Below are 23834 nucleotides of genomic sequence, written 5' to 3' on the forward strand. Positions count from 1 at the left end.
GTTTAATTAATTGTTTGCAATAAGCTTTGAGATTCCCAGATGAAAGGCATTGTATAAGAGCAACAAGTATCATTACTCATTGATGTGATTGTCTTAAGACAGTATCACCTTACACAATACAGATCCTCTCAACGATTTCAAGTCGTTTGAAGTTTGATAAGCATATTTATAATTAAAAGAAAGATATTGTGTAGATACTCTCCTCAAGGCGTGACTGGGATTGAGAAACCAGAAGTATGACTTTGGAAGAGAGAATAAACCAGAATTAAACAGCTCCTAAGGCCATTTCTGTCTGCAGTTGTGTAAAGCACATTCTTCTCTTCCTTTTGTTCTTTCAAGAAGGCTCCTCTCATTAGGTAAAATAAAACCTGATGAAATATGTAGGTGAGTTGTCGCTGTGATTCAGGTTCACTCACAGCACACACATACACACACATACACTTACTTTATCATTTATCTTTATAAAATTTGCTCATGGCATTCTCAAGAGAGAGAGAGAGAAACCATTTGGTTTCCCCTTGCATTCCTTTCAGCCCAGATTAAAAAAAAAATTAAAACAATTTCATCTGTTTCACGTAGAGGGTGTAGTAAAGCACTTTTGTGGGTTGTATTTTTGTAATCAATTCAGTTTCGTATAATTTTGCTTGCTTGCTTCCTTTTCCTGGCTTAAAAGTAGTTTTAGATTGATATCTATATTCTTTCTAGGTTTTCTTTTCCTGATGTTTTTTACTGCAATAAACCATCTACTGTACAATTTTCTTCCCATTTAAATTCTAAAACATTATATGTCTTAACGTATATAAAGACTTTGCCATTTTAGTATTTTCAGTACCATGCATTAATGCAGAAGGGGATCATACTGATCACTAACATCACATTATGTTGTTGTTGTTGTTGTTGATATTTATACCCTGCTTTATCTCCCCCAAAGGGGACTCAAAGCATCAGCATAGCCATTTACTCCAGACAGGCAGAATCTAACTGGTGACCCTAACAGAGGACCTTTTCAAAGGCCACCCCAAAACTGTGGAATGACATGCCTCAAGAGATGCAACAGCTAAATCAGCTGTCGGAATTAGAATCACAGAATCATAGAATCGTAGAGTTGGAAGAGACCTCATGGGCCATCCAGTCCAACCCCCTGCCAAGAAGGAGGAAAATCGCATTCAAAGAACCCCCGACAGATGGTCATCCTGCCTTAGCTTAAAAGGAACCTCCACCACACTTCAAGGCAGAGAGTTCCACTGCTGAACAGCTCTCACAGTTAGGAAATTCCCAGTGTCCAGAAGACAACTGAAGACATATCTCTTCCAGCAGGCCTACCCAGCCAGTTTTGAACTATTAATTTTAAATTCACATTCTACATCTATTGTATTTAATCTTTGTTCCATGTATTTTAATGTATGGCAATATGTTTTAATATATGCTTTGACTGAATGTATTTTATTATAAGATAATGTATTTTAACAGTGTTGTGCCCTACCTCAGGCCACAAGGAGAGGCAGGTAATAAATCAAAAATTATTGTTATTACTATCATAATCATAATCATCTCCAGAACAACCTAGAAATAATTATAATTGCTACTGATAAGAATGTGGCAATCCGTAGGGCAGTACTAGCATGGGGTAATGGTTAAGCTTTGGACTACAACTTTGGAAACCAAGATTCAAATCCTGATTTGGTCGTAAAATCCACACTCTCTCAGGCTCAGAGGAAGGTAAATACAATGTCCCTCAAAATAAATCTCACCATGGAAACCCTTTGATAGGCTCACCTTAGAGTAGCCCTATGCAGAAATGACCTGAAGACACACAACAACAACCATCTGCAGCACCGCTGACATTTTTGTTGCTGAACTCCCAAGTCTTTTAATAGCTTGTTTTATATATTCACTATATTATACATTCATAAAGCCAGCATTCTTGCAATACACACTTTCAAAATTAAAGGGGGTTGCATATGATTGAATGCTCTCTTATATAAAAAAGTAATTCTTTTTCCTCATTTATAATCCTTTCTTTATTAATATTGATAATAGATGTAGACATTTTAAGATCAGAAAAATAGTTAAAACCTCCCTCAAACTGTAACGTCTCAAATAAAAAGACCCTCTCTTTAGCTCTTCCCATGCATGTTCCCTCTATGCATTTTTTAAAGAACAGGAAAAATTGTTTAGTTACAGGTCCCAAAGTTTTACCCTCAAATAATCCACAAGTCATACAAATTCCATAATTGTGGGCCAAAAACACGTCCTCAATTTATCCACAAGATTGATTTATAGTCAAATATATAAGATAGCTCACCCTTCTCACTATTGTACAGAGAGGGCAAATTAAGATTTCCAATTCCTTGCATACATTCAGAATAGGTTTGACAAAGAAGCTGGAAGCATGTACTTTATCTAAACTCATAAATTAGTTTGCCTTTCCTGAACATGCAGACAGGCTCAAAACATAACAAGGCAGAAGACACAGAAAAGGTGCTGGTTTTCCCCAGTTAAGGTGATGGGGAAAGCTGTTCGGCAGTGGAACTCTCTGCCCCGGACTGTGGTGGAGGCTCCTTCCTTGGAGGCTTTTAAGCAGAGGCTGGATGGCCATCTGTCGGGGGTGCTTTGAATGCGATTTCCTGCTTCTTGGCAGGGGGTTGGACTAGATGGCCCATAAGGTCTCTTCCAACTCTACTATTCTATGATTCTATTATTCTATTTGGACCTTTCCTTTTCACCAGTTCTTCAAAGCTCCTATGTGTTGCATTTAATAATCCTAGCCAAGAGCTGATGGGACTTTTTACAAAAGTATTGTTCTAGAATGTTTTTTGTCTATTGATGTATTTTATATTGTTATTGTTTTATCTGGGCTTGGCCCTGTGTAAGCTGCCCTGAGTCCCCTTTGGGGGAGATGGAGGCAGGATATAAGAATAAAGTTGTTGTTGTTGTTAGAATGCGCTCTCTCTCTCTTTCGCTCTCTCTCTCGCTCTCTCGCTCTCGCTCTGTTTCTCTCTCTCTCTCTCTCTCTCTCTCTCTCTCTCTATATATATATATATATATATATATATATATATATATATGCCATAGATAGAATAGAGAAGGGTTAACACCCCTATGGTGTTTATTTTGGGGGATATGCCCCTGTTCAGAAGATTCAGTCCCTGTGATCACTGGATTTTGAAAAATGTGGCTTGTTGTGGAAACAAGGATTGGTGAAAAAGCTTCAGTGGATACACATTTTCCACATGATAACTCTCTCAGGAGTGAATTCCCCTTCCTACAGGAAGATTTATCTTATTTCCTGTTGTCTCAGTCCCGTTCTTAACTAGAAGTCATTTGTAAGTCATATGTTTGTAACTCGGGAACTGCCTGTACCATGTAATTAATAGGGATGATGGTAGAGGAAGTGTTCTTAATCATTTGGGCTTGAAAAACTTTTGTTGAAAGGTCATAATTAAGAATTAGAGATGGCACACTGGTCCCTGAATTACAAAGAGAAACCATGTTCAGTAATTAGAGGACAAATAAGGAAGAAAGGAAATGTCTTATCTTCCTCCTTTTTATTTTGTAGAAACTGACTTAAAACAAATACTGGCAATTAGCTGCCATGAAGCAGAAGACAAAACAGGGAGGTGTATGATAGAAATACAGGGAGTTGCCTTATACCAAATCTAGGTATTGGCCCATCTATCCCAGGAATTTTACCATTATCTGGCAGGACCTCTCTGGAGTTTCAGGAAGGACTCACCCTCCCCCCAAACAATGATACTTGAGACCCTTTTAAACTGCTAAGAACTGAAATCTTTGTGGAGTGACACAAAAGCATCCCACAATATTCTAACACATGTAGAAATATTTGACTCTGTGTGTGTGTATCAAACTACTCATATTTGTCACATAATAGTCGCCACTGCATAATAATCACGACCTCATTTTTTGATGGCAAAATTGGTATTTTTGTATTCCTTGCATAATAGTCGCAGAGCCGTTTGGGGCCGATTCATCACTGCATTCATCACGACGGGGCCACAGTGACGCAATGGGTTAAACCCTTGTGCTGGTTGAACTGCTGACCTGTGACCTCTGTGAGATGGAGTGAGCTCCTATCTGTCAGCCCTAGCTTCCCATGCAAGGACATGAGAGAAGCCTCCTAGCAGGATGGTAACACATCTGGGCATTCCCTGGGCAATGGCTGATTCTCTCCCACCAGAAGCAGCCCAATTCGCTTCTGACACGATTTTTAAAAAAATCTCCGCATGGCAGTATTTGGCTAGAGTTTGATGTCACAAACTCATTCTCCTTCGATTCCAGAGCAGCTTTGTTAATCTTCTGATACCAATTGTGCTTTGGAGGCAGAGAGGAAGACTGGTGATGGATTTGCTAGTAAATATACATGGATTAATGTTTATACAAATGTTTCAATGAATGCATGTGCATATAGCACATTTTCATTAGCATCATCAGTGTCTTTGTGATCTTTCCATTCCATGATACGTCCTTCAAACTAAATTGAAAAATGCAAGTTGTCCCCACCTTATTTTTTGGAATTATCAGGCTTTTCACATGCTGCTTACCATGATCCGGTCACTGTCAATGATAGTGTTCAGTCTGTGTGCAATCGTCAACACAGTACACTGGGCAAACTTTTCACGGATTGTCTTTTGAATCAGCTCATCCGTTCTGAAATAAACATCAGACATAGATGTGAAAAAAAGACTGCATGGAAAGGAAACAAATCTAGCCTCCAGGAAGGTCTTTTTTTTTTCAATAGTCCCAAATACAGAATTTTGTATTCATTAACAGCAGCAGTAGGGCACATCCTTCTCTTTTAGAAGAGTGTGTGTGTGGGGGGGGGGGGGGGGGAGGTGTCACATTTTTAAAAAAGTTATGTTACAGTACAGCAAAACATGGATGAATCTTAAAAAGCACAGATTTTTCTCTGTCACAGAACTAGAATAGAATATAGAATGTGTGAATGAAAATTGACACACTGAATGTTTGTTGTTAATATGCATTCCATTGGATATGCAAGCATAATTTTAGAAGCGTCATAAAATACTTCAATTCATTGCAGATTACTGATTTCCACAGAAGACTGTGGAATCAATGCTTATTCTTGCTCATCATGCATTTATTAGTTACAAACCATGCTGACGTTATCTGTCTGAAGGAAGTGCATTATTTATAAACATGGGTTCAGAAAGGTTTAAATACACACTTGCCCGAACATCTTGGCAGGAAAGACTGACTTCTAGGCTGAATAAACATACATGGATTTATTCATTTAATGCACTTATTCTCTACCTTTCAAAATGCCAGTTGCCCCCACAACTCTAGAAACAAATGTAAGTAATCCCTATTGGGAGAAAGATGGGATATAAATTAAATAAATACATAGAAAGAAAAAGAGGAAGGGAGGGAGAGAGGGAGGTGAGGTGAGGTGAGGGAAACATCTACATGTGCAAAGTAGAACATTACTTTTCCCCTACTTTCCTAGTCTTGAGTGGGCTGAGAAGACAGGGGAAAAATCCAGTCTAAGCATTCAAAGGGCTGCTTGGGCTGGATTTTAAGTCATATCTGTCTGATTCGCTCCTGTTTCAGTGGACAGAAATTTTTATCCAAAGCTTGGGAAACTTACATTTTTGTTCATTACAATTCCCAGAAGCCCCCATCAGGTGTGGCCAGTGACCGTGCTAACGAAATTTCTGGAAAATGTGGCCAAGAAAAATAACTTCTCTAAGTTCTAGTCCCACCAGCCTCAATGACTAGATAGACGTTGCATCAGATGCAGGTCTTTTTTCACGTTATTAAAACCTTTTAAAACACCAAATTATTATCTATTATGTGGAAGCTTTCATTTGTATTTTAAACTAGCTTGGGTACCCAGCGTTGCCTGGGTTTTTTTTGGTTTTTTTTGAAAAAGTCAATTTTTATTTGTACAAAATGCTTAAGGTTGTGGATTGACTACAACTGACATCATACCAGGTTAACCCCGAGAAACTCCATCAGTACTTAAAGTTTGTTATGTTGGGCACGTTTGCTCATTGGTGGGGTTCAGTGAACTCTTTGGCTGTAGGGTGAACTACAACTCCCACTATGGTGAGTCAGTCCCCTGAAACCCCTCCAGTAAGTTGAGTTAGTCATGGGGGTTCTGTGTGCCAAGTTTGGTCCAGGTCCATCATCGGTAGAGGTCACAGTTTCTCTGGTTGTGGGTGAACAACAACTTCTAGGAAGGAAGGTCAGTTCCCCTCAAATACCTCCAGCAATCAAACTTCGGCATATCAGATATGTGTGCCAAGTTTGGTTCAGATCCATCGGTGTTTAGGTTCACAGTGCTCTCTGGATATAGATGAACTACAACTCCCCCAAGTCAAGGTGAATTTTCCCCAAAGTCCTCCAGTATTTTTTGCTGATCATGGGGGACATCTTTGGTGGAGTTCAGAGTGCTCATTGATTGCAGGTGAACTATACACCCAGTACCTACAACTCCAAAATGTCCAGGACAATTCCCCTTAAAACCCACCAGTATTCAAATTTGGGCATATTGGGTATGCAGGCCAAGTTTGGTCCAGATCCATCATTGTTTGGATTCATAGTGCGCTCTGGATATAGGTGAACTACAATTCCTATAAATCCCTCCAAAGAGCTCCAGTATTTTTGTTGGTCATGGGGGTTCTGTGTGTCAAGTTAGTTCCAGGTCTATCATTGGTGGAGTTCAGAGTGCTCTTAGAGTACAAGTGAACTATATATTTCAGTACCTACAATTCCTATAAATCATGGTGAATTTTCCCCAAACCTATCCAGTATGTTCAGTTGCTGATCAATTTTGCTACAGTAGAGTCTCACTTATCCAAGCCTCGCTTATCCAAGCCTCTGGATAATCCAAGCCATTTTTGTAGTCAATGTTTTCAATATATCGTGATATTTTGGTGCTAAATTCGTAAATACAGTAATTACAACATAACATTACTGCGTATTGAACTACTTTTTCTGTCAAATTTGTTGTATAACATGATGTTTTGGTGCTTAATTTGTAAAATCATAACCTAATTTGATGTTTAATAGGCTTTTCCTTAATCCCTCCTTATTATCCAAGATATTCGCTTATCCAAGCTTCTGCCGGCCCGTTTAGCTTGGATAAGTGAGACTCTACTGTATATGCAATAGAAAAGAATAGGAAAGGGTTATGGGAGAGGCAGTGAGCAGGGTCATGCACATTCCACACCAATGGAGATAGAAAGGAACACTGGGACACCTGTGATGGAGAAAACACCATAATATCTAGGCTGAAATTGTCCCCGTATGAAAGCCTTCACTTGGGTGGTGGGCAGGATGGTGTTTGTGGAGGACACTGGCAGGGCTCTTAGACATGTCATTGGAGGGCGCAATGTCATTGGAGGGCAAGCCATTGGTGTCTCCTGGGCAGTGGGAGCTATAGCTATATGTAGAAGTGGGAGCTTGTCTGTGTAAGTGGACACCCCAGCCCCCCCCCCCACACACACACACACACACACGTATTTTCACTTTTATTATGTGTATAGATAAACAATGGTTAATTTCAGTCTGTAAAAACCTACATAATCTTCACCTTGTCTTAACCCTGGTTCAGGAAAACAAGCCAACTTGAGACCCTGGTATCTAATTCTCATCTTTTTACTCTAAATCTGAAGTTGAAATACTGCACAGTCTGCTCAGGTTAGAAGATAAAAAGCATTTAGTTGTGACAGAAGTGAAGACTTTTCTCAGGCTCAAGCTGGAGAAGTGAGGGTGGGTAGGAACGCATGAGCCCAAGGCTAAAGCATAGTTTAGTGTCATGAAAAATCCAGTCATTTACCCGAAGTATGCTTACAAAGTACCTTCCATAAATGACCAATTGTGTTGAGGTGGAAGACACAATAATAAGGCTGTGGGTGGGCCATCTGAACCTTGAGTTTACCTTGGGTCCACATTTGCTGTTGCTTCATCAATGATCAATATTTTATTCTTCTTCAGAATAGCCCTGGCCAGGCATACAAGCTGTCGCTGACCAACACTAAAATTAGATCCAGATTCTGCAAGCTGGGTTTCCAGTTTGTTAGGTAGTTCTTCTATGGTCTCTTTTAGCTGGACCTGCAGGCATATCAATATGTCCTAGTGTAAATAGACCCCTTTTCTTAAATGACGACAATAACAACACAATATTCACCTTGTCTTTTATATTTAGTGTTGAAATATGCAAATGCTTTCAGTCATTTCTATTTATAATAGATGATAGTAATCATAAGGCATGACAAAGATTAATCTAACTGAACAACTCCTAACACTGGGGACAGTGCTAGCAATTGCAACCATCAGTGTGGTCCCTCCCAAAAGTGGGGAAGAGGAACCAAGAGACAAGTCTGTCCAGATGCCATCACAATGCATCAGTCTCTAATGAAACAAGGAACCACTGCATTCACAACTTGTGTTAAGCCAAACAAAAGTTACCATTTTAATTGACAAGGCTGACACCTTGTGACCCATCCAGGGATGATGGGAAATGGACCTAGGATCCTTTGCAGTTCCCCACCAGGGATACAATTGGAAAGAGGGGGGGGGAACACTGTGTTTGTTAACAACATTACCTCTTCCAAAGAACTCCATAACTCCTCATCTGTATATTCATCAAAAGGATCCAGGTTTCTCCTCATGGATCCAGTAAAGAGAACGGGCTCCTGAAACACAATGAATGGTCATTCAAAAACACTTCTGCTTGATCAGGCTTCATAGATTAGATACAAAATATTAAACCACTTAACTTTGGTAAAAGGGTTTCGTAAGCATTCAACATGCTACTTAGGGTAGATCTAGCTATTCAGTATATACGCGCATAATAAAAACTGTATTGCTGTTAAAGTAGAAAAACAATAAACAAGCAGCAGGGTTTCCAAATGCATTTCCTGCCCACCACTTTTCCTCTTGAGCTGACTTTTTGACAAATTGTTCCTCCCTCTCCCATGATGTACTGGGCGAGTATTCACTTTCCAAATACACATCTAGCACTCTTTGGAAGAAACAACAATGAGCAATAAGCATCCCTTCTCCACAAACTAAACTTTACAGATCTTCCCTACCCAAAAGCCAGCTTCCCTGGACCAGCAGATACTGCAATGTTCAGAATCAGCACGCATTTCTATGGGCCACATAGTTGTATCTTGAGTGAAAGAAAAAAAAATCAGAACTATCCTAACTTAGACTATCCAGTTGTATGTGAGGTTCTAAGTACCTATCTATATGAAATAAAGAATGTAAGTAGTCCATTGCACTTATGTCCTTGACTGGTTTCTTATCTAAGCAACAAAGAATAACAGTAATAACAGGCCTAATTGGCAACCCTTTAACAAAAAAAAAATACTTGCACAGCCTCCAGTGGAAGCCTATTTTAAAATATTTGCATCAAAAACTACCACTTGAAACCATATTCAGGTTAAGCCTCCCTTACCCAAATGCTTGGGACAGATGTTTTCCTTTATTTTATCCTTCCTATGCCTGTATTTGTATGCACACAGTGAATGAGAGATAGGGAAATGGGAGCAGCTAGACATATATGCTGATTTCCTTTCCTTTATGGAGGCTTAGCAGAGGAAAGAGCAAGAAGCAGGAGAGGGGTCTGCTTACTCAGGGCCCTTGTAAAAACCAGGAAAAACTTAAAGGGGACTGGGTGCATGACTATCCCCTTTTCCCCAAAGGCAGAAGTGGGTCACTGGTGATAAAAAAAGGTGGGGGGAGGGTGAAGGATATTGGATTATGGTTTTCTGGATAAGGAAGACTCAGGTTTTAATTAGATCCTACCAGAGGCATTTCTTAATTCTATCATCTGAAAAAAAAAAATCTAAAATGCAAATTAATGTCTTATTTTACAGTTATGAGTATTTTTAATATAATCTAACCATAATAATTATTTTCAAAGTACCAGGAACTCCACAGTTTTGTTATGGCAGTGCTATATGTGCCTATCACATTAATGTTGTGATTGCAAAACAATCAAGTAACATCCCCATTCTCCGAGAAACTGGGATTAATATAATTAGTGTTACTCAAAATGATGGTCTGTGGCCCTATGCTGGACTGCAAGTTACTGGCAGCCAGTCTGCAGCACATTTCTAGGAAATTAACATTTGAGGTCATTGGGCACGAAAGTGGTACCAGTTTAGGGTTAACACATGACTAAGTCCGGCTGATTTGGGAGCCCCCAGAAAAATGTCCCAATGAGGCTTACTGTACAGCACATGTTTAGGATCAAAGCCTCATTCATAATTAACTTTTAGTAGAATCACTGCCTGTTTATTTAGACAGAATCCCAAGGGTCAATTAATACATTGTGTTAATTCTTACTTTCAACAATTGTTGTTAAAAACTTCTGTGTAAACCAACCTACTAATAAGCAGGGCAAGTTAGTTTGGCTTTTCTGCACTAAATGCAAAGTCCCCCTTCTGTGCCATATGGTACACGTTGGCTGGAACAAAAAGAAGCATCCCAATAGCAAACATCAAGAGATTTGTTGAAGAATTTATTTGTCCCAGATGGTTTGTGTTTGTAAAGAAAAAATATACTTTGTATGTGGGTTAAATCTGAAGACATAAACCATGCAAGTAACAATGCCATGGAATGTCTATAATGTAGTTCTAATTTTGTGTGGATTTGGCTACAAAATGTGACACTGGTTTATTCCAGTCTAGTGCAAGTGGGTTAAACATACCCATAGTTTTACATGTATATAATTTCCTTTAACTTTAAAAAGCAGCTGAGGGCAGAGTTTCATGGCACAGTAACAATGCATTAAAACACACTGCCTCCATGTCCAGTCATTAAAAAAATTCTTCCTCCTGGCACATCTTCCCTTCTAAGACAAAATGTCACATGATGATGACTACTGTTAAGGTAATGGGTTGTATTTTCTTTTTCCATTGCAATTTCCTCTGATCCCACTAATTACATCCCTTGCCCACCCAAGCAGGTGAGGAACAAGTTGAGGAAACATCCCCCTCATGCCTCTGATCAAGTGGGCTACAGTTGGCAAAACTTTTGACATGAAAACAGATCTGAATCTTTTAATGTACAATATTTGTAAAGACGATTTCCTCGCTTCTCTAGTATCAAAAACAACTTCCTTCCTGACACAAATAGAAACTGGGTCCGTATTTTGCTAGGAGAACAACATGAGACTAAAGAGTTAAAACTTCATGATCCCTACTTATAAGGACTGTTATTTAAGACAGATTTGGCACATATGATCAAATTAAATATCATAACATACAACCTGGCCTTTAGGTGAATGTGCTAGTTGTGAAAAGAAGAATGTTGACTTTTTTGAATGGCTCACTCAGAAACAGCTTTAATGTAATTGTCCAATACAGATGACAAATATTCCACTACTATCCCACATGCTGGATCTTTACAATAATTCATGCTGCAAGCTTATTAAATCAGAGAAAGGACATAGTACAGAGATTAACTGCCAACAAGCTTACAACCAGTGTAGCTGTTTTGATTTTAATGGGCTTGTTTACAATGCACATCCAAAGCTTTTTTTGGATAAAGAATACCACTAGTGTAATTTTAATTACAAAACCTGTTGATGAAAAAAAGTCCAGTAAATCATTTTTTTTAAAAGATGGAACATTCTTTTCTTTCCAAAAGGCCACCATTTTTAAAACAATATTTATTACAATACGCTATTGGATGCAAGTTAGAATTATTGTTAAGACGATTTTTCCATTTCAATCTATTTTTATAGGTCAGCAAAATGGGAAATTTGAATTCATAAAATCTTCATAACTGTTATAAAATTATAACAGCACACATGTACTGCGAAACCAGATAAGAATAATTTTAATTACCATTTCCGACACAGATTGTTATATTAAAATTGCCTGTTTCATGAGAGGATGTTAATATGCCTAACCTGTAAATAATTGTAAATTACCATCAGGAAAAGAGATAATATTGCATCAAAAGACTGATGGAGAGTAATTCAAGCTTCATATAATCATAAGCAAATAAGAAGTTGAATTAGCATTATTTCTATTTCTATTGCAGATGGTTGTCTCAGAAACAATCTGTAAATACAGACCTTAAGTGCAGGCTAAGATTCAATTAAGGCATTAACATCTGAACCATAGTTTGTTGTTTTGTGGCCTTTATACTCATCTCTCCTTCTCACAGCAGCCATGAACAAACAGCAACGTCTGGGTGAGGATCCAACCTGTGCTTAATCACTAGTGTTTCTTCTTCTCTCATACACATTTTGCACTTCATTTCCCAGTCTTTGGTAAGCAATTCACAAACAATGTGTGTGCCACAGACTCCCTTCATTCTCTCCTCACCCCTATTTTTCGACCTCAAAATAGAAAGCTACTGCTTTGAGAGGTTTCTAAGTGCACCACCTCTTCCATCTTGAATAAGCAGATTTTCTCTTTCCAAAACCAGAAGTGGGTCTCCCTTTCTCACAAAATCACAAGATATCTTCCAGTATTTTCCTATTTAACATGTAAGGACTACAGTATGGCTATTGGACAATCCGGCAGCTGGAAAAATTGTCCCTTGGCACCTGGAGTTTATCAAATTCTAGGTATCAAAAATCATAATCTCTTGCAAAAAAATACAATAAAACCTAATACAAAAAGTTTTACTAAACAGACAAATTTATAAACAGCACAGATATATTATGGGGCAAGGATGACTTGAAAGAGAATTCCACAAACAGGAAGCTAAGGAAAACACCTTCTAAACCTCAGGAGGTTGAAGACCAAAAGCAGCCTTAGAAGATGGCCTCAGACAACAGACATGCTGACATGGCACTCCGTCTTCAGTCATGAAAAACATGATTAAAAATTACTAAATAACACTTGCAACAGTCTCGCAAAATAATGCATTAGAGTTGTTCAGGAGGTATGGAATTTTATAACACTCTTGCCATTGAGAACACTGCAAAAATATGGAATTCCTGTATTTTATCTGTATCTTATCATATTTGGGGCCATCAAGTAAAACGCTGTTTAGCTAAGCCGAAGACCAAAAGAGCAATACTTTGAATTGCATACATTTGAGAACTGTGAAGACCTATTCAGCAAGTGCTTTTTCTCTGTTGCTTTCTGAACCAACTGAAGTTACTGAACAGTATTTAAATGCAGGTGTACAATGCACCACAGGAATCAGTCTAATCAAGTATCTAATCTAAATGTTACTATATCAGCTAAATTACAGGGCAAGGATGTTTCTTTCTAGGAAAGGTTGCAGCTGGGAGCCCTTTTTGAAATACAAAAAGAATCAGATCTGAAAGATTAGATCTAGTCAGATCTAAGGTGTGAACTTGATCCTTATTGAAAGAATATGGTCTTATCACCATCAGGGTGAACATAACTTCTGCGGCCAATAAAACCACTCATCAGCAGCACTTCGACTGTATATTTTCTTTCTTTAACCATCTCTAGACATCAGTCCACCACTTTACCACTGGGATTATATGACAGGTCAACACCGAGATAAATATCAGTCACATGCTTGTGCTATTTCATCACTTCTTACACATACTGAAAATTTATTTTTCTTATTTTATTCTATTTTATTTGTGTTCTGTCTTGCTCCCAACCTATGACTCACTGGGAGAAAGTCACCTCGGTTGATTTGAACCTTAGCTTTTTAGATCATGGCCAACACTTTAAGATGTGCCTAAAACTGTACTGGTAGCCAGTTTTCAACAAAGAAGTTATATGCTTTCTATAACTGGCCCCAATCCTCCCAGTGCAGGATTTTGAATCCACTGCAATTTCCAAAGGCACACTATTACAGTAATGCACAAAGGATGTAATCATCATGTCATGTATCCTGGAATGAGGGGAGCTCATGTTCAGATGCCGTCCTGACCACGACAGAAACGTAGGCATCCAAGCTCAGTGTTGAATTTCTCAGACTACAAGATTGAGGTTCGAGGAGAAATGCTACCTCATCCTGCACAGACCGAATCCTTATTCTTTGATCATCCTTTATACTGACTAGGAGTATCTCTGACTTGTCTGGATTAAGCTTCAGTGTGTTCATCCTCATCCAGTCCACTGCTGGCAACAAACACCAAATCAAAACAGATGAAATTAGATGGAAAGAAGAACTTTCTTTCTAAAATAGACTTCTTATTCCAGCATGCATCTACTCTCCTGGCATTGTATTCCTCCATTTCTTAACCGATTTTCCAGATCCTGGCTCTGTTTTTCCACTCCTTTCCCTTTTCAGCATTAACTATGATGTGACGCTGTAATAGAAGCTAATCATGATTATTACCTTTAACCACAGCTTATAAACCAATCACTGGCTTTAAGACACTTTTAACATTAGCACTGAAACGTATCTATGATCAATGCCTCAATGAAATGAGAGACAAACAATTTCCTTGTGGGAATCAGGAGAGGACAGCTTGTGCATACTAGGCTGAAGAATCATACCATGCTGATCACATGATTAACATCATCAGCATCTTTCTAGTCCATACATGTAGTAGTTCCTTGCTTTTATAACCTCCTGAGAAAGCAGTGGGAAGAGAACAAGCGTCTTTTTGCCTGCAAAGTAATTGTACCCGCTAGCTTTCAGACACTTGAACCCCACCAAGGATTTGACTAAAACAGTACATACAACAGGCGAGACAAAAGTAAAAACACTTTTTATTTTGTCAGACTAATTGTATCCCCATAACAGGAAGCCCATTCATCGACAATGTATCTAACAGTAAATGTCTTGAAGGATAGAAAGCAGAATTAGCTTGTAAGAACATCCTACCCCCAAACATGTATTTTTCTCCCCCTGAACAGAAATCAGCATTTTACAATGCAACTCCCACCTGAAACAGCCTGGAAAGGGGCTTTTAAAACCCAGCAGCACTGAATGAACTTATCATCGTCCATTTTCAGGAGAAAAGAACATTGTGCATACACAAAGGCAGAAGAATTTAAGTCCATGTAAAGTCCTCTTCAGATACAAAGAGGTCACCAACTTCACTCAGTAGCACTACTGTGCATTAATGAAGCCTTCCGTGTTCAGAAACAAAGAAGGAGGCTGCATTAGGCTGCAATCCAGTTGTATTTATTTGCTAGTAATAGCATACCTGCTTCTTATTCTGTGCTTTCTTTTCTTCAAACGCAGGGGTTGGGAGCAGGAGCAGCGGATAAACCAAAGAGGGCTTTTAGAGAAGTACTCTGCCTATTAAACTTTTTTTTTAAACTATAGCAGGGGATTTTTTTTATTTAAAAACATGGACTGGGGGAAAAAAGAAAATAACCTCTCCGGAAAAGGTAATTATTGTCTTGCTTCTCAACACATCATAAAAGAGTATACAAATCAACAACAGTCAGTTTGCATCATCACATGTATAAAAAGCAGGAAAGATGAGCAATAATGTGATGAAGTAGTAAGAAGCAAGTGTAATCCACTTTTAGTCCCCCTCCCCCCCAAATCTGGGCAAATATGACCTCTAATGCATCACAGGTTATTTCGCTTGTGTTGCTCATCATGACTGCACATCAGTGTCTTAAGAGTTGCTGTCTCTGAAGTTTTGTCTAGAATTTGAGTGATTTTTATGTTCTCGTTCAAATAAATATTCTGCCTACATTAAAGCATTAATTGTCAAAAATCTTTGGCTGAGGAAAAGGCTACACTTAAATACTCATCACTGGATGACCAGAATCAACTTAAGATAACTGTGCTATATTAAAAACTAGCTGTGCCTGGCCACGCGTTGCTGTGTGTGATGACTCATGGGCCTTGTAGTCCTGTTCCTAGTACTATTGTGGCAGACGAAGAGGAAAACATAGGGTTTTCACCGGTTCAGCAAGAGCCGGAGTCTCTTCACCTGCAGGATGTTTGCCCTCAAGAATTCAGCCAAACAGGCCTTGGGCAGAACTCCCCCCCCCCCCCCCGTTTTCCAGGAGGGAAAATTATTCTAAAGATAGGGGAGTCAGGGGGGCTAATCGGAGAGACCTGAGAATCGCTGCCAAACAAATGGCTGATTAGGTCTGCTTCCCTTGGGAAATTCTAAGGAGTCATGCATCTGGACAGAGTTGGGTTTCGCTTCTCGTTCTCTAGGGAAAAAGTTCTGTTGGCGGGAAAACGAGACCCAATATAGGTGTTTGGCGCGAGGGATTCTTTGCGGAGTCAATTGATCAGCTTGAGGAGAGAGATCGTGTGTGGACTTCGTAATCCCAGTTCCTTGCTTTCCGGATCTAGCTTCAAGCCTTGCCTTGTCTCACGGTTTTACCACGGACTCTGTTCATGCTTCATGTTCGTCTTGCCTCCAGTCACGGATCTAGTCAAGAATCAAGTTTATTTCCAGCCTTGTTGTCAAGCTTCATTGGACTTTAAAGACTCTGTTATTTCCCCACACTATTGCTTGGCAAAGTGTGTGTTTCGGTCAAGTGGATTAAAACTTTGAACTCTAATATCTTATATTGGACAATACATTTCTGGACTATATTTGACCTCATCTGAAAGGTCTGCTTCTGAACTATATTCTTCACTTGTTTTTATTGATTTTATATATTTCTTTAATAAAGATATTAGATAGAGACTGGCCTCTGTGTAAGGTTATTGGTGCTCTGCAGCCAGGGTCCTGACACTATGGCATTGTCTGCTGGTGTCTGTATTTTATAGGCAGTGTGGAAGAGGCCTAAGTGAGGCCTAACTTTGCCTGTCTCCTGGGCTGAGTGGGTTGCTAGGAGACCAAGTGGGCAGAGCTTAGCCTTCTAACTGGCAGCAATTGGATAAAAACAATTATTCCTCTCCCTCTAATTAGGACTTTATTTTTCTTTTCTTTTTGTTGTATCAACCTAGAGGCGTGGATGAGGGGTTGTGCTGTCAATTTTCGAGGTTGTAGGGTGTTTAGTTTTGTTGTTTTGTCGGTCAACAGGATTCCATCACTCTTTTATATATATAGATGTACATAAAATTGACACATCTACAGTTAAGACATAGGCTAAAATTCTACTTTCCCAGTAGAATAGGCTTATTTAATCAATGGAACTTACATAAATATTGACGTACCAAATCCCTGTAGATTCTCTAAACCTACTCAAATTGGGGCTAACAACTGGATTGAAACAAAGGATTCCAAAACAGTTCACCTCAAAAGACAAATACCTTTCAACAGAAGTAGTACACAAATACTCCCAAGGATTTGTTGACATGATTAAAATAATTCAAGCTGCATAGTAAATTATAAATACACTGGAGCAGTTTCCTTAATAAAAATGATCACTGGAAGGTACTAGCACTGCTCAACATGCCTTTCACAACTCCAGGGGCAGCAGGTGGCGGGGGGAGAGAAAGGTGCAACTATTATATGATGGCAACTATTACGTGGTGAAAAAAACCCCATGCGGGTTTGACCCACCTATATGGCTTCACTCTTGAAAGAAGCACCCAAGCGGGTAGATGACGCATCACCCACCTGCATGACTGCCCGTTGCCAGAGGGGAAAGAGGGTAGACAAGGGGGAGTGAATTCACTTTCCTCTCACCAGCCCTCTTTTCCTTTTGATGCTGTGAGGATTAACTTGCTCCCAACTAAGTCAAGCCCCATAGAGCCAAAATGGCAGTTGGAGCCTTAGTTCACTCACCCAGACAAGTGAACTATTACACAGGGAGAGGCAAAACTCCATTTTTGTCTTCTCCAAAATGGGGGTGCAACTATTATGCAATGGCAACTATTATGAGATGAAATTTAGTGATGGTAATTGTCCCAGTGACTGAGAACTCCCAGTCTTAGCGCAAATCTTTTTATTTCCTTTTTCCCCCCTCAACCAAGCCATCTGCTCAGACAATCCTCTTCTTCAGTCCACCCCATACTGGGGTGTTGTGTGGTTTCTGGGCTGTATGGCCATTTTCTACCAGTATTTTTCCTGACGTTTTCTCTGAAGATGCCAGCCACAAACGCAGGCAAAATGTCAGAGAAAAATCCTGGTAGAACATGGCCATACAGCTCAGAAACCACACAACACCCCAGTGATTCTGGCTATGAGAGCCGTCGACACTACTCCATACTTTTCCTAACAATCCATTTATGCAGTGTTCACATTGTTCCAAAACATCCATAATTTCAGACAGAATTTAAACTAAATATTTCCTAGAAAACTAAGGTTTTTAAGTAACATTCTGTGTAGTTTTATATGTCTGTACTGATTAATTTAATTATGGAATCACATAATTGGAGTGTTACAAAGTAGCCTCAAAATTCATTAACTCCTTCTTAATGCAGGAAATCCACAGAGGGAGCAAACTTGAAAGACAGCCATCCAACCAATCTCTGTCTTAAAATCTCCACAAAAGAGAGTTCATTGCTTTCCTAGACAATCCACTTCATTGTCAAATAGCTCTTACCATGAAGAAATATTCATGATATTATGTATTTCAAAAATTCTCATTCTTTATCAATTGATTCTGCTGTTTTGGATCCTACCCCTCCGGTGCAGCAGCAAAACACTAGTTTCGCCTTTTCACATGGCTATTCTTCAAATACTTTAAAACGGCAATCACATATGTGGTAACCTTGTGTATATGGACTATTTCTTTAATACTGAGAAGATGTAGAGCTTTTTATTTATTTATTTTTTACACGTGTAGCAGGTACTGGGGAGGGGGGAATTATGTGCCTTCAAGTCATGACCCAGTTATGGTGATCCTATGGCAAACTTATCACGGAATTTTCTTAGCAAGATTTGTTCAGAGGGAATTTATTTTTGCTTTCATCTGAGGCTGAGAAAGTGTAAGTTACCCAGGTGGTTTTGCATGGCTGAACAGGGATTAAAGCCGTCATCTCCAGAATCCTAGTTCAACAAACACAGTACGACACCACACTACGCTGGTACTGGATTCTGCATAAATAAAAATTCCTTGGCTAACAATAAATAAATGTATTTGCAATCTGAATCACTAAATTAATTTCAATGGCTTTCATTGGCAAATATAAGTAAAATATGTGGAAAGCTGCCATTTGATGAATGACACCATCACTTGGCAAATGAAAACAAAGAACCTGGTTCACCTCACCAGAGGCATTCCAAGTGGCCAGCTTCTGGTCAAAGGAAATCTGGTCTAATGTCAAGTTTTTAACTTTGTGTTTTTTAAAATACACTATAACTGTACCATCAGTTCACTTCTGAAACGACAAATAAATAACTCCCATACTTAACTGCATTTGGGAACAACAAGGGAACACATTAAACTGCCCTGTATGTTTTAACCCAACATGATATGCTTGTACACAACCCTCTATATATTGCTATAGTTTATACTATTAATACAGTATCTCCTTACTAGTAGTCCTTCCACTAGATACTGTCACTTTGACCTCAAAACTAAATTCACTATGCAGTGATAACTAATGACTTTTAAAAAGCTATTTGGGTATGACAACAGCACTCTTAAAACAGTCATAATAATTTCACTCTAGTTTCAGTCAGCATTCAGAGGAGAGAGGATTACCATGCGTAAAAAATGAAGACGAAAAACATCACAATGCTATAAAAGATTTCTGGAAAGCTCCCAACAGAGTGCAGAACAAAGATAAAGAAAATATTACATCCCTAAGGTTTCTGGAGTGTGCCGGACCTCTAAAATATACTGATACTCACAGAATAGACCATACCTGGGGTATGATTGAAATTTTCTTCCTCAAGTCATGAAGTCCTAATTCTGATGTCAAATACTTATCAATCCAAATTCTTCCTTGGGGCTCAGCCAACCGGAAAAGAGCAGCTATTAAAGAGCTCTTTCCAGCTCCTGTTCTTCCCACAATTCCAATCTGAAAAGGAAAAAAAGAAATGAAAGAAAACAGCAGCCAAGTTAGTTTGGATGAAGAGAACACTCTTTCTTTTAAACACTGTTAACAATTATCTTGTATATTTAGTCCTTGCTGGGCAAGATTTACAAGCCAGATTTACAAGCGAGGCCACAAAAGAAAATTGCTATAAACAATCATTATTTTTAAACTGTCTTATACTAGTAACACCTGAAAACACTTGAGCTGTTATAAAGCTATTTTGAGTCAGGCTCTAAGATTTCAACCACATATGATACAGATAAAACAACAGCTTTCCCTTAATAAGTTCTAAGAAGCTGGCATCTATTTCATTTATTAAGATTTCCACCTTCTCCCTCAAGGCATAACTGTCTTGTCTCAGTTGCCTGGATTGATCTTAAATTTTAATGCAATTTTTTATTTGTTTCTAAATGTATTGTTGCTCACTCTACCGCTTCAGGGATAGGGTGGCTTATAACACATTATTAACATTTTCTTTGGGATAGGAATAACATTTCCTTCTTCTCATCTGTCTTCAGAGCAAATCTCATGAGTTGTTTTTCCATTATGAAGATGGGAAACGAAGACTAAAAATATATTACCCCCAAACCAATGGATCCGAATACAAGCAAGCTTTCTAGAGCCAAAGCACACTCTCATTTTTTAACAAAGCTATCATTATTTATTTATTTAGAGCATTCATACCCTGCCCTTCAGTGAAAAAGGCTCACAGAGAGGCTATGAGCAGAACTTCACATTTCTGCAATGCGCACACATTTTTTTTCTTGAAAAAAATTACCCTTTTTGCAAAATGTAAGTTGGGCTTTACTCAAAGGATAAATGTTTTTTCCAGTATAGCCACCAGATTCTGTTAAGCATACCAGTATCGAAACCAGAAACAAATTCTATTATTTTCTAAACAAATATAATTATTATATATACATAATAAATAAGTAAATAAATAAATTTATTGATTAGCCCTTAGGCCAATCAGTTTTGGATCCGGCAAGCCATAAGATTAATTTTCTATCCGGCCCATCGGCAGCAATGGGGGGGGGGGGGGGAATTTCCCACAGGTGGCCGTTCCCATCATTTTGGGCATTGTTTGTCCTTATACCTTTTATTAAGGCCTGGATTACAAGCATCAAAGTTAAGATACCACTCTTTCTGTGATCCTTTCCCTTCTGTTTGTAGAGGAGACCAGGTTTAATGTTTTGTTAAAACTGTTTCTACTCTAGAGGAGACAATAGTTGCAGGTGTGCACGCTTTCTCCCTGCAGCAGGCAGTTTTCCAAGGCATTTTAAGGAGGCTTCCCACTTCCCAGGGAAAAAAGAGAGATCAATCTGGAGGTATGATATTCTAAAGGAAGCCCTCTCTATTCTCTTGATTTGGAGATGCTGGAGTGGTGCCTCCCCCCCCCCCCCCACTCGCACTTTCCCTTCTAATGGCTGCCTCCCTCCCCGCACTCCACATGTATCTGGTTTTCAACAGTCACTGTTCTACAATGGCCAGTAAAAAAATGGTGGCATAGCCCATGCCATTACGGGCTTCCAAACGAACCAAACCAACCGAACGAGCCAAATGCAAACGTCCATAACAAATTCGTGCACAAGCCTAGTAATCACCTTCCTGATCTTCAACTGGTTCCAGGCATGACAGTCTGATCACCTCTGAAGCAAAACTGGTTCCTCCTAAACTGGTTTCAAGCGGAACTATAGTCTTAGTGTGGAAGCACACTTGCTGAGAGAATGAAGTCAGTAGCATAAATGTTTGTAAATTAAGTCTATGAAAGCTTATTTTACCAACTTCATTCTCCAAGTTGAGACTATTCTAGAGTATCCAATTTATATTATTACTTAAGAACTGTGTGTCATTGCAAGAAAGACAGAAACTCTGGGAGCCACATATACAGTTTCATACTTTTCCATTCCAGTTTCTACATTATAATGCTTTTTAGATTTTTTACAAAATCTGCAAATTCACATTTAAATAGTATTACCATATATATCTTTGAATGCATTTCTTCCCCGAAAGTGTTTGTCCAAAGAACAATAGGCTTATATGACACCTCTGTAGATCAGTGTTTCTCAAGCTGTGCTCCTCCAGATGTTTTAGACTTCAGCTCCCACAATTTCTAATAACTGACAAGGTGGTTGAGATTTCTGGGAGCTGAAGTCCAAAACACCTGGAGGAGCACAGTTTGAGAAACACTGCTGTGGATCAATGCTCATATATGTTCCACTGCTTCACTGGGTCTACTCTATCTGGGATAAAAAATAGATTTAGGCCAAAATATGTATTTCTAAACATGTTTGTTCCCCATAGTAACCTATGTATGCGAGAGGAATGCTGAGCAAAGGAAGATAGACGCTTTTGAACTTTGGTGTTGGAGTGCCTTGGACCACAAGAAGATCCAACTAGTCCATCCTCCAGGAAATTATGCCCGGCTGCTCATTGGAGGGAAGGATATTAGAGGCAAAGATGAAGTATTTTGGCCACATCATGACAAGACAGGAAAGCTTGGAAAAGATCATGATGCTGGGGAAAATGGAAGGAAAAAGGAAGAGGGGCCGACCAAGGGCAAGATGGATGGATGGTATCCTTGAAGGGACTGGCTTGACATTGAAGGAACTGGGGGTGACGACGGCCGACAGGAAGCTCTGGCGTGGACTGGTCCATGAGGTCACAAAGGGTCGGAAATGACTGGATGAATAAATAACAACAAAAGGTGTTTCATCTTTTAAAAATACACACGTTGGGATGGTTTCTGAGTTGAATGCCACCCTGAAAATTTCAAGTTGTGAGAGACATGAGGAGAATCCACGATATGGTCAAATCAATTTATCAAGCGAGAAACCAACCCAGGCTGCTTACTGTGTTACAGCCAGATTTACTGCTCCAGCATTTCCTCTTTATTAACCTCTATTAGAGGAATGCCATTCTGCCCTTGCACCTGCACAGTGGGTGTTGTTAGGTCATTTAGTTGCTTTGAATGTAGAGAAAATGCAACAAAATTATTTGCCCTCAGAAGATTTTTGTCTGTGTGAGAAGGTGGGTCAATGAACAATCTTACTGTCTTCCAGTCAGAAATATTTAAAAATTTGTATCTGTTAAAGTGTGCTCTTGGCGGCCACACAAATAATTATTTCATATCTTCTAACCGAGGGGAGATTAAACAGGTCTCAGATCCTCACATACCCTTCCCGACATGCCTCTTTCTGTGTAAAAGTGAATAACCCAAACTTGGATGTATATGATGGGATCTCTTTATCCATAAGAGATGAAACCCTTTTTGAAACACTTATTTTGCTGCTCTTTCAATTTCTGTACTGGAGAGCAAAACAGATATTGAAATATATGGTGGCTGTTTTCTTTTTCTTTTTAAAAATAATTTCTTCCAGCTTAGAAGAATAGAAAGGGGGAAGTGCTACAAGTTCTGAGAGATGGTATACTAGAGAGCAACTTCCTTCAAAAGCAAAGATGGGAATGAAAAAGCTTTAAGGAGAGGGGGAGGGAAATGAGAGGGGAAAGAATGAAAAAACAACTATGCAGAGTTTGGTATGAGAACAAAAGAGTTCAAGTGCTTCCTCTGAAGTCATTGATGTACAGTAGTGCATTAGCAGCATAAAAGCACTTTATAAAAATTGGTACTTAAAATAAAAATGCAGCTGCTCTGTTCATTGTCAAATATTCTTCTCTCGGTCTGGCATCCAATGAAAAAGAACACACAGAGCCTGTCAAAAGGCAGTTTATCATTTTGGGGACTAAGTATCTGAGCCGCTAACGGCAACACAGAATTTAGGGCAGTGCAAGCAATTTTTGCTGCGTTTACTGATCATATTCTTTAAAGGGATTTATTAAACAGATTATTTGTTCAACATACACTTTCTGCCAATCTTGTGATGGAAATTGCACCTGTCAACCTGACCGCATGAAAGCTGATGAAGGTCTACCTGAACTAATGAACTATGGGATTTGTCATGGAATGTAAAATAAGGTTGCATTTCCAATAGAGTTCCAAAATCTATGCTGAACTAACAGGTAATCAA

The 23834-nt window shown here is 39.0% G+C and overlaps 1 protein-coding gene across 1 annotated transcript in view; it reads right to left on the reverse strand.

Moving 5' to 3' along the window:
* Positions 1-23834, reverse strand: part of abcc4 (ATP binding cassette subfamily C member 4 (PEL blood group)) — a 196885-nt gene that overhangs the window by 33617 nt on the left and 139434 nt on the right. Inside the window, exons 26-29 of the mRNA XM_062975517.1 lie at positions 19633-19788; positions 8592-8681; positions 7925-8097; positions 4563-4668 (exon numbers count right to left, since the gene is read on the reverse strand). Of these exons, the coding sequence (XP_062831587.1) occupies positions 4563-4668; positions 7925-8097; positions 8592-8681; positions 19633-19788 (525 nt within the window). The remainder of the gene's footprint in view (positions 1-4562; positions 4669-7924; positions 8098-8591; positions 8682-19632; positions 19789-23834) is intronic.

Source organism: Anolis carolinensis, chromosome 3 (assembly GCF_035594765.1).
Source record: "Anolis carolinensis isolate JA03-04 chromosome 3, rAnoCar3.1.pri, whole genome shotgun sequence".
Classification (NCBI taxonomy): domain Eukaryota; kingdom Metazoa; phylum Chordata; class Lepidosauria; order Squamata; family Dactyloidae; genus Anolis; species Anolis carolinensis.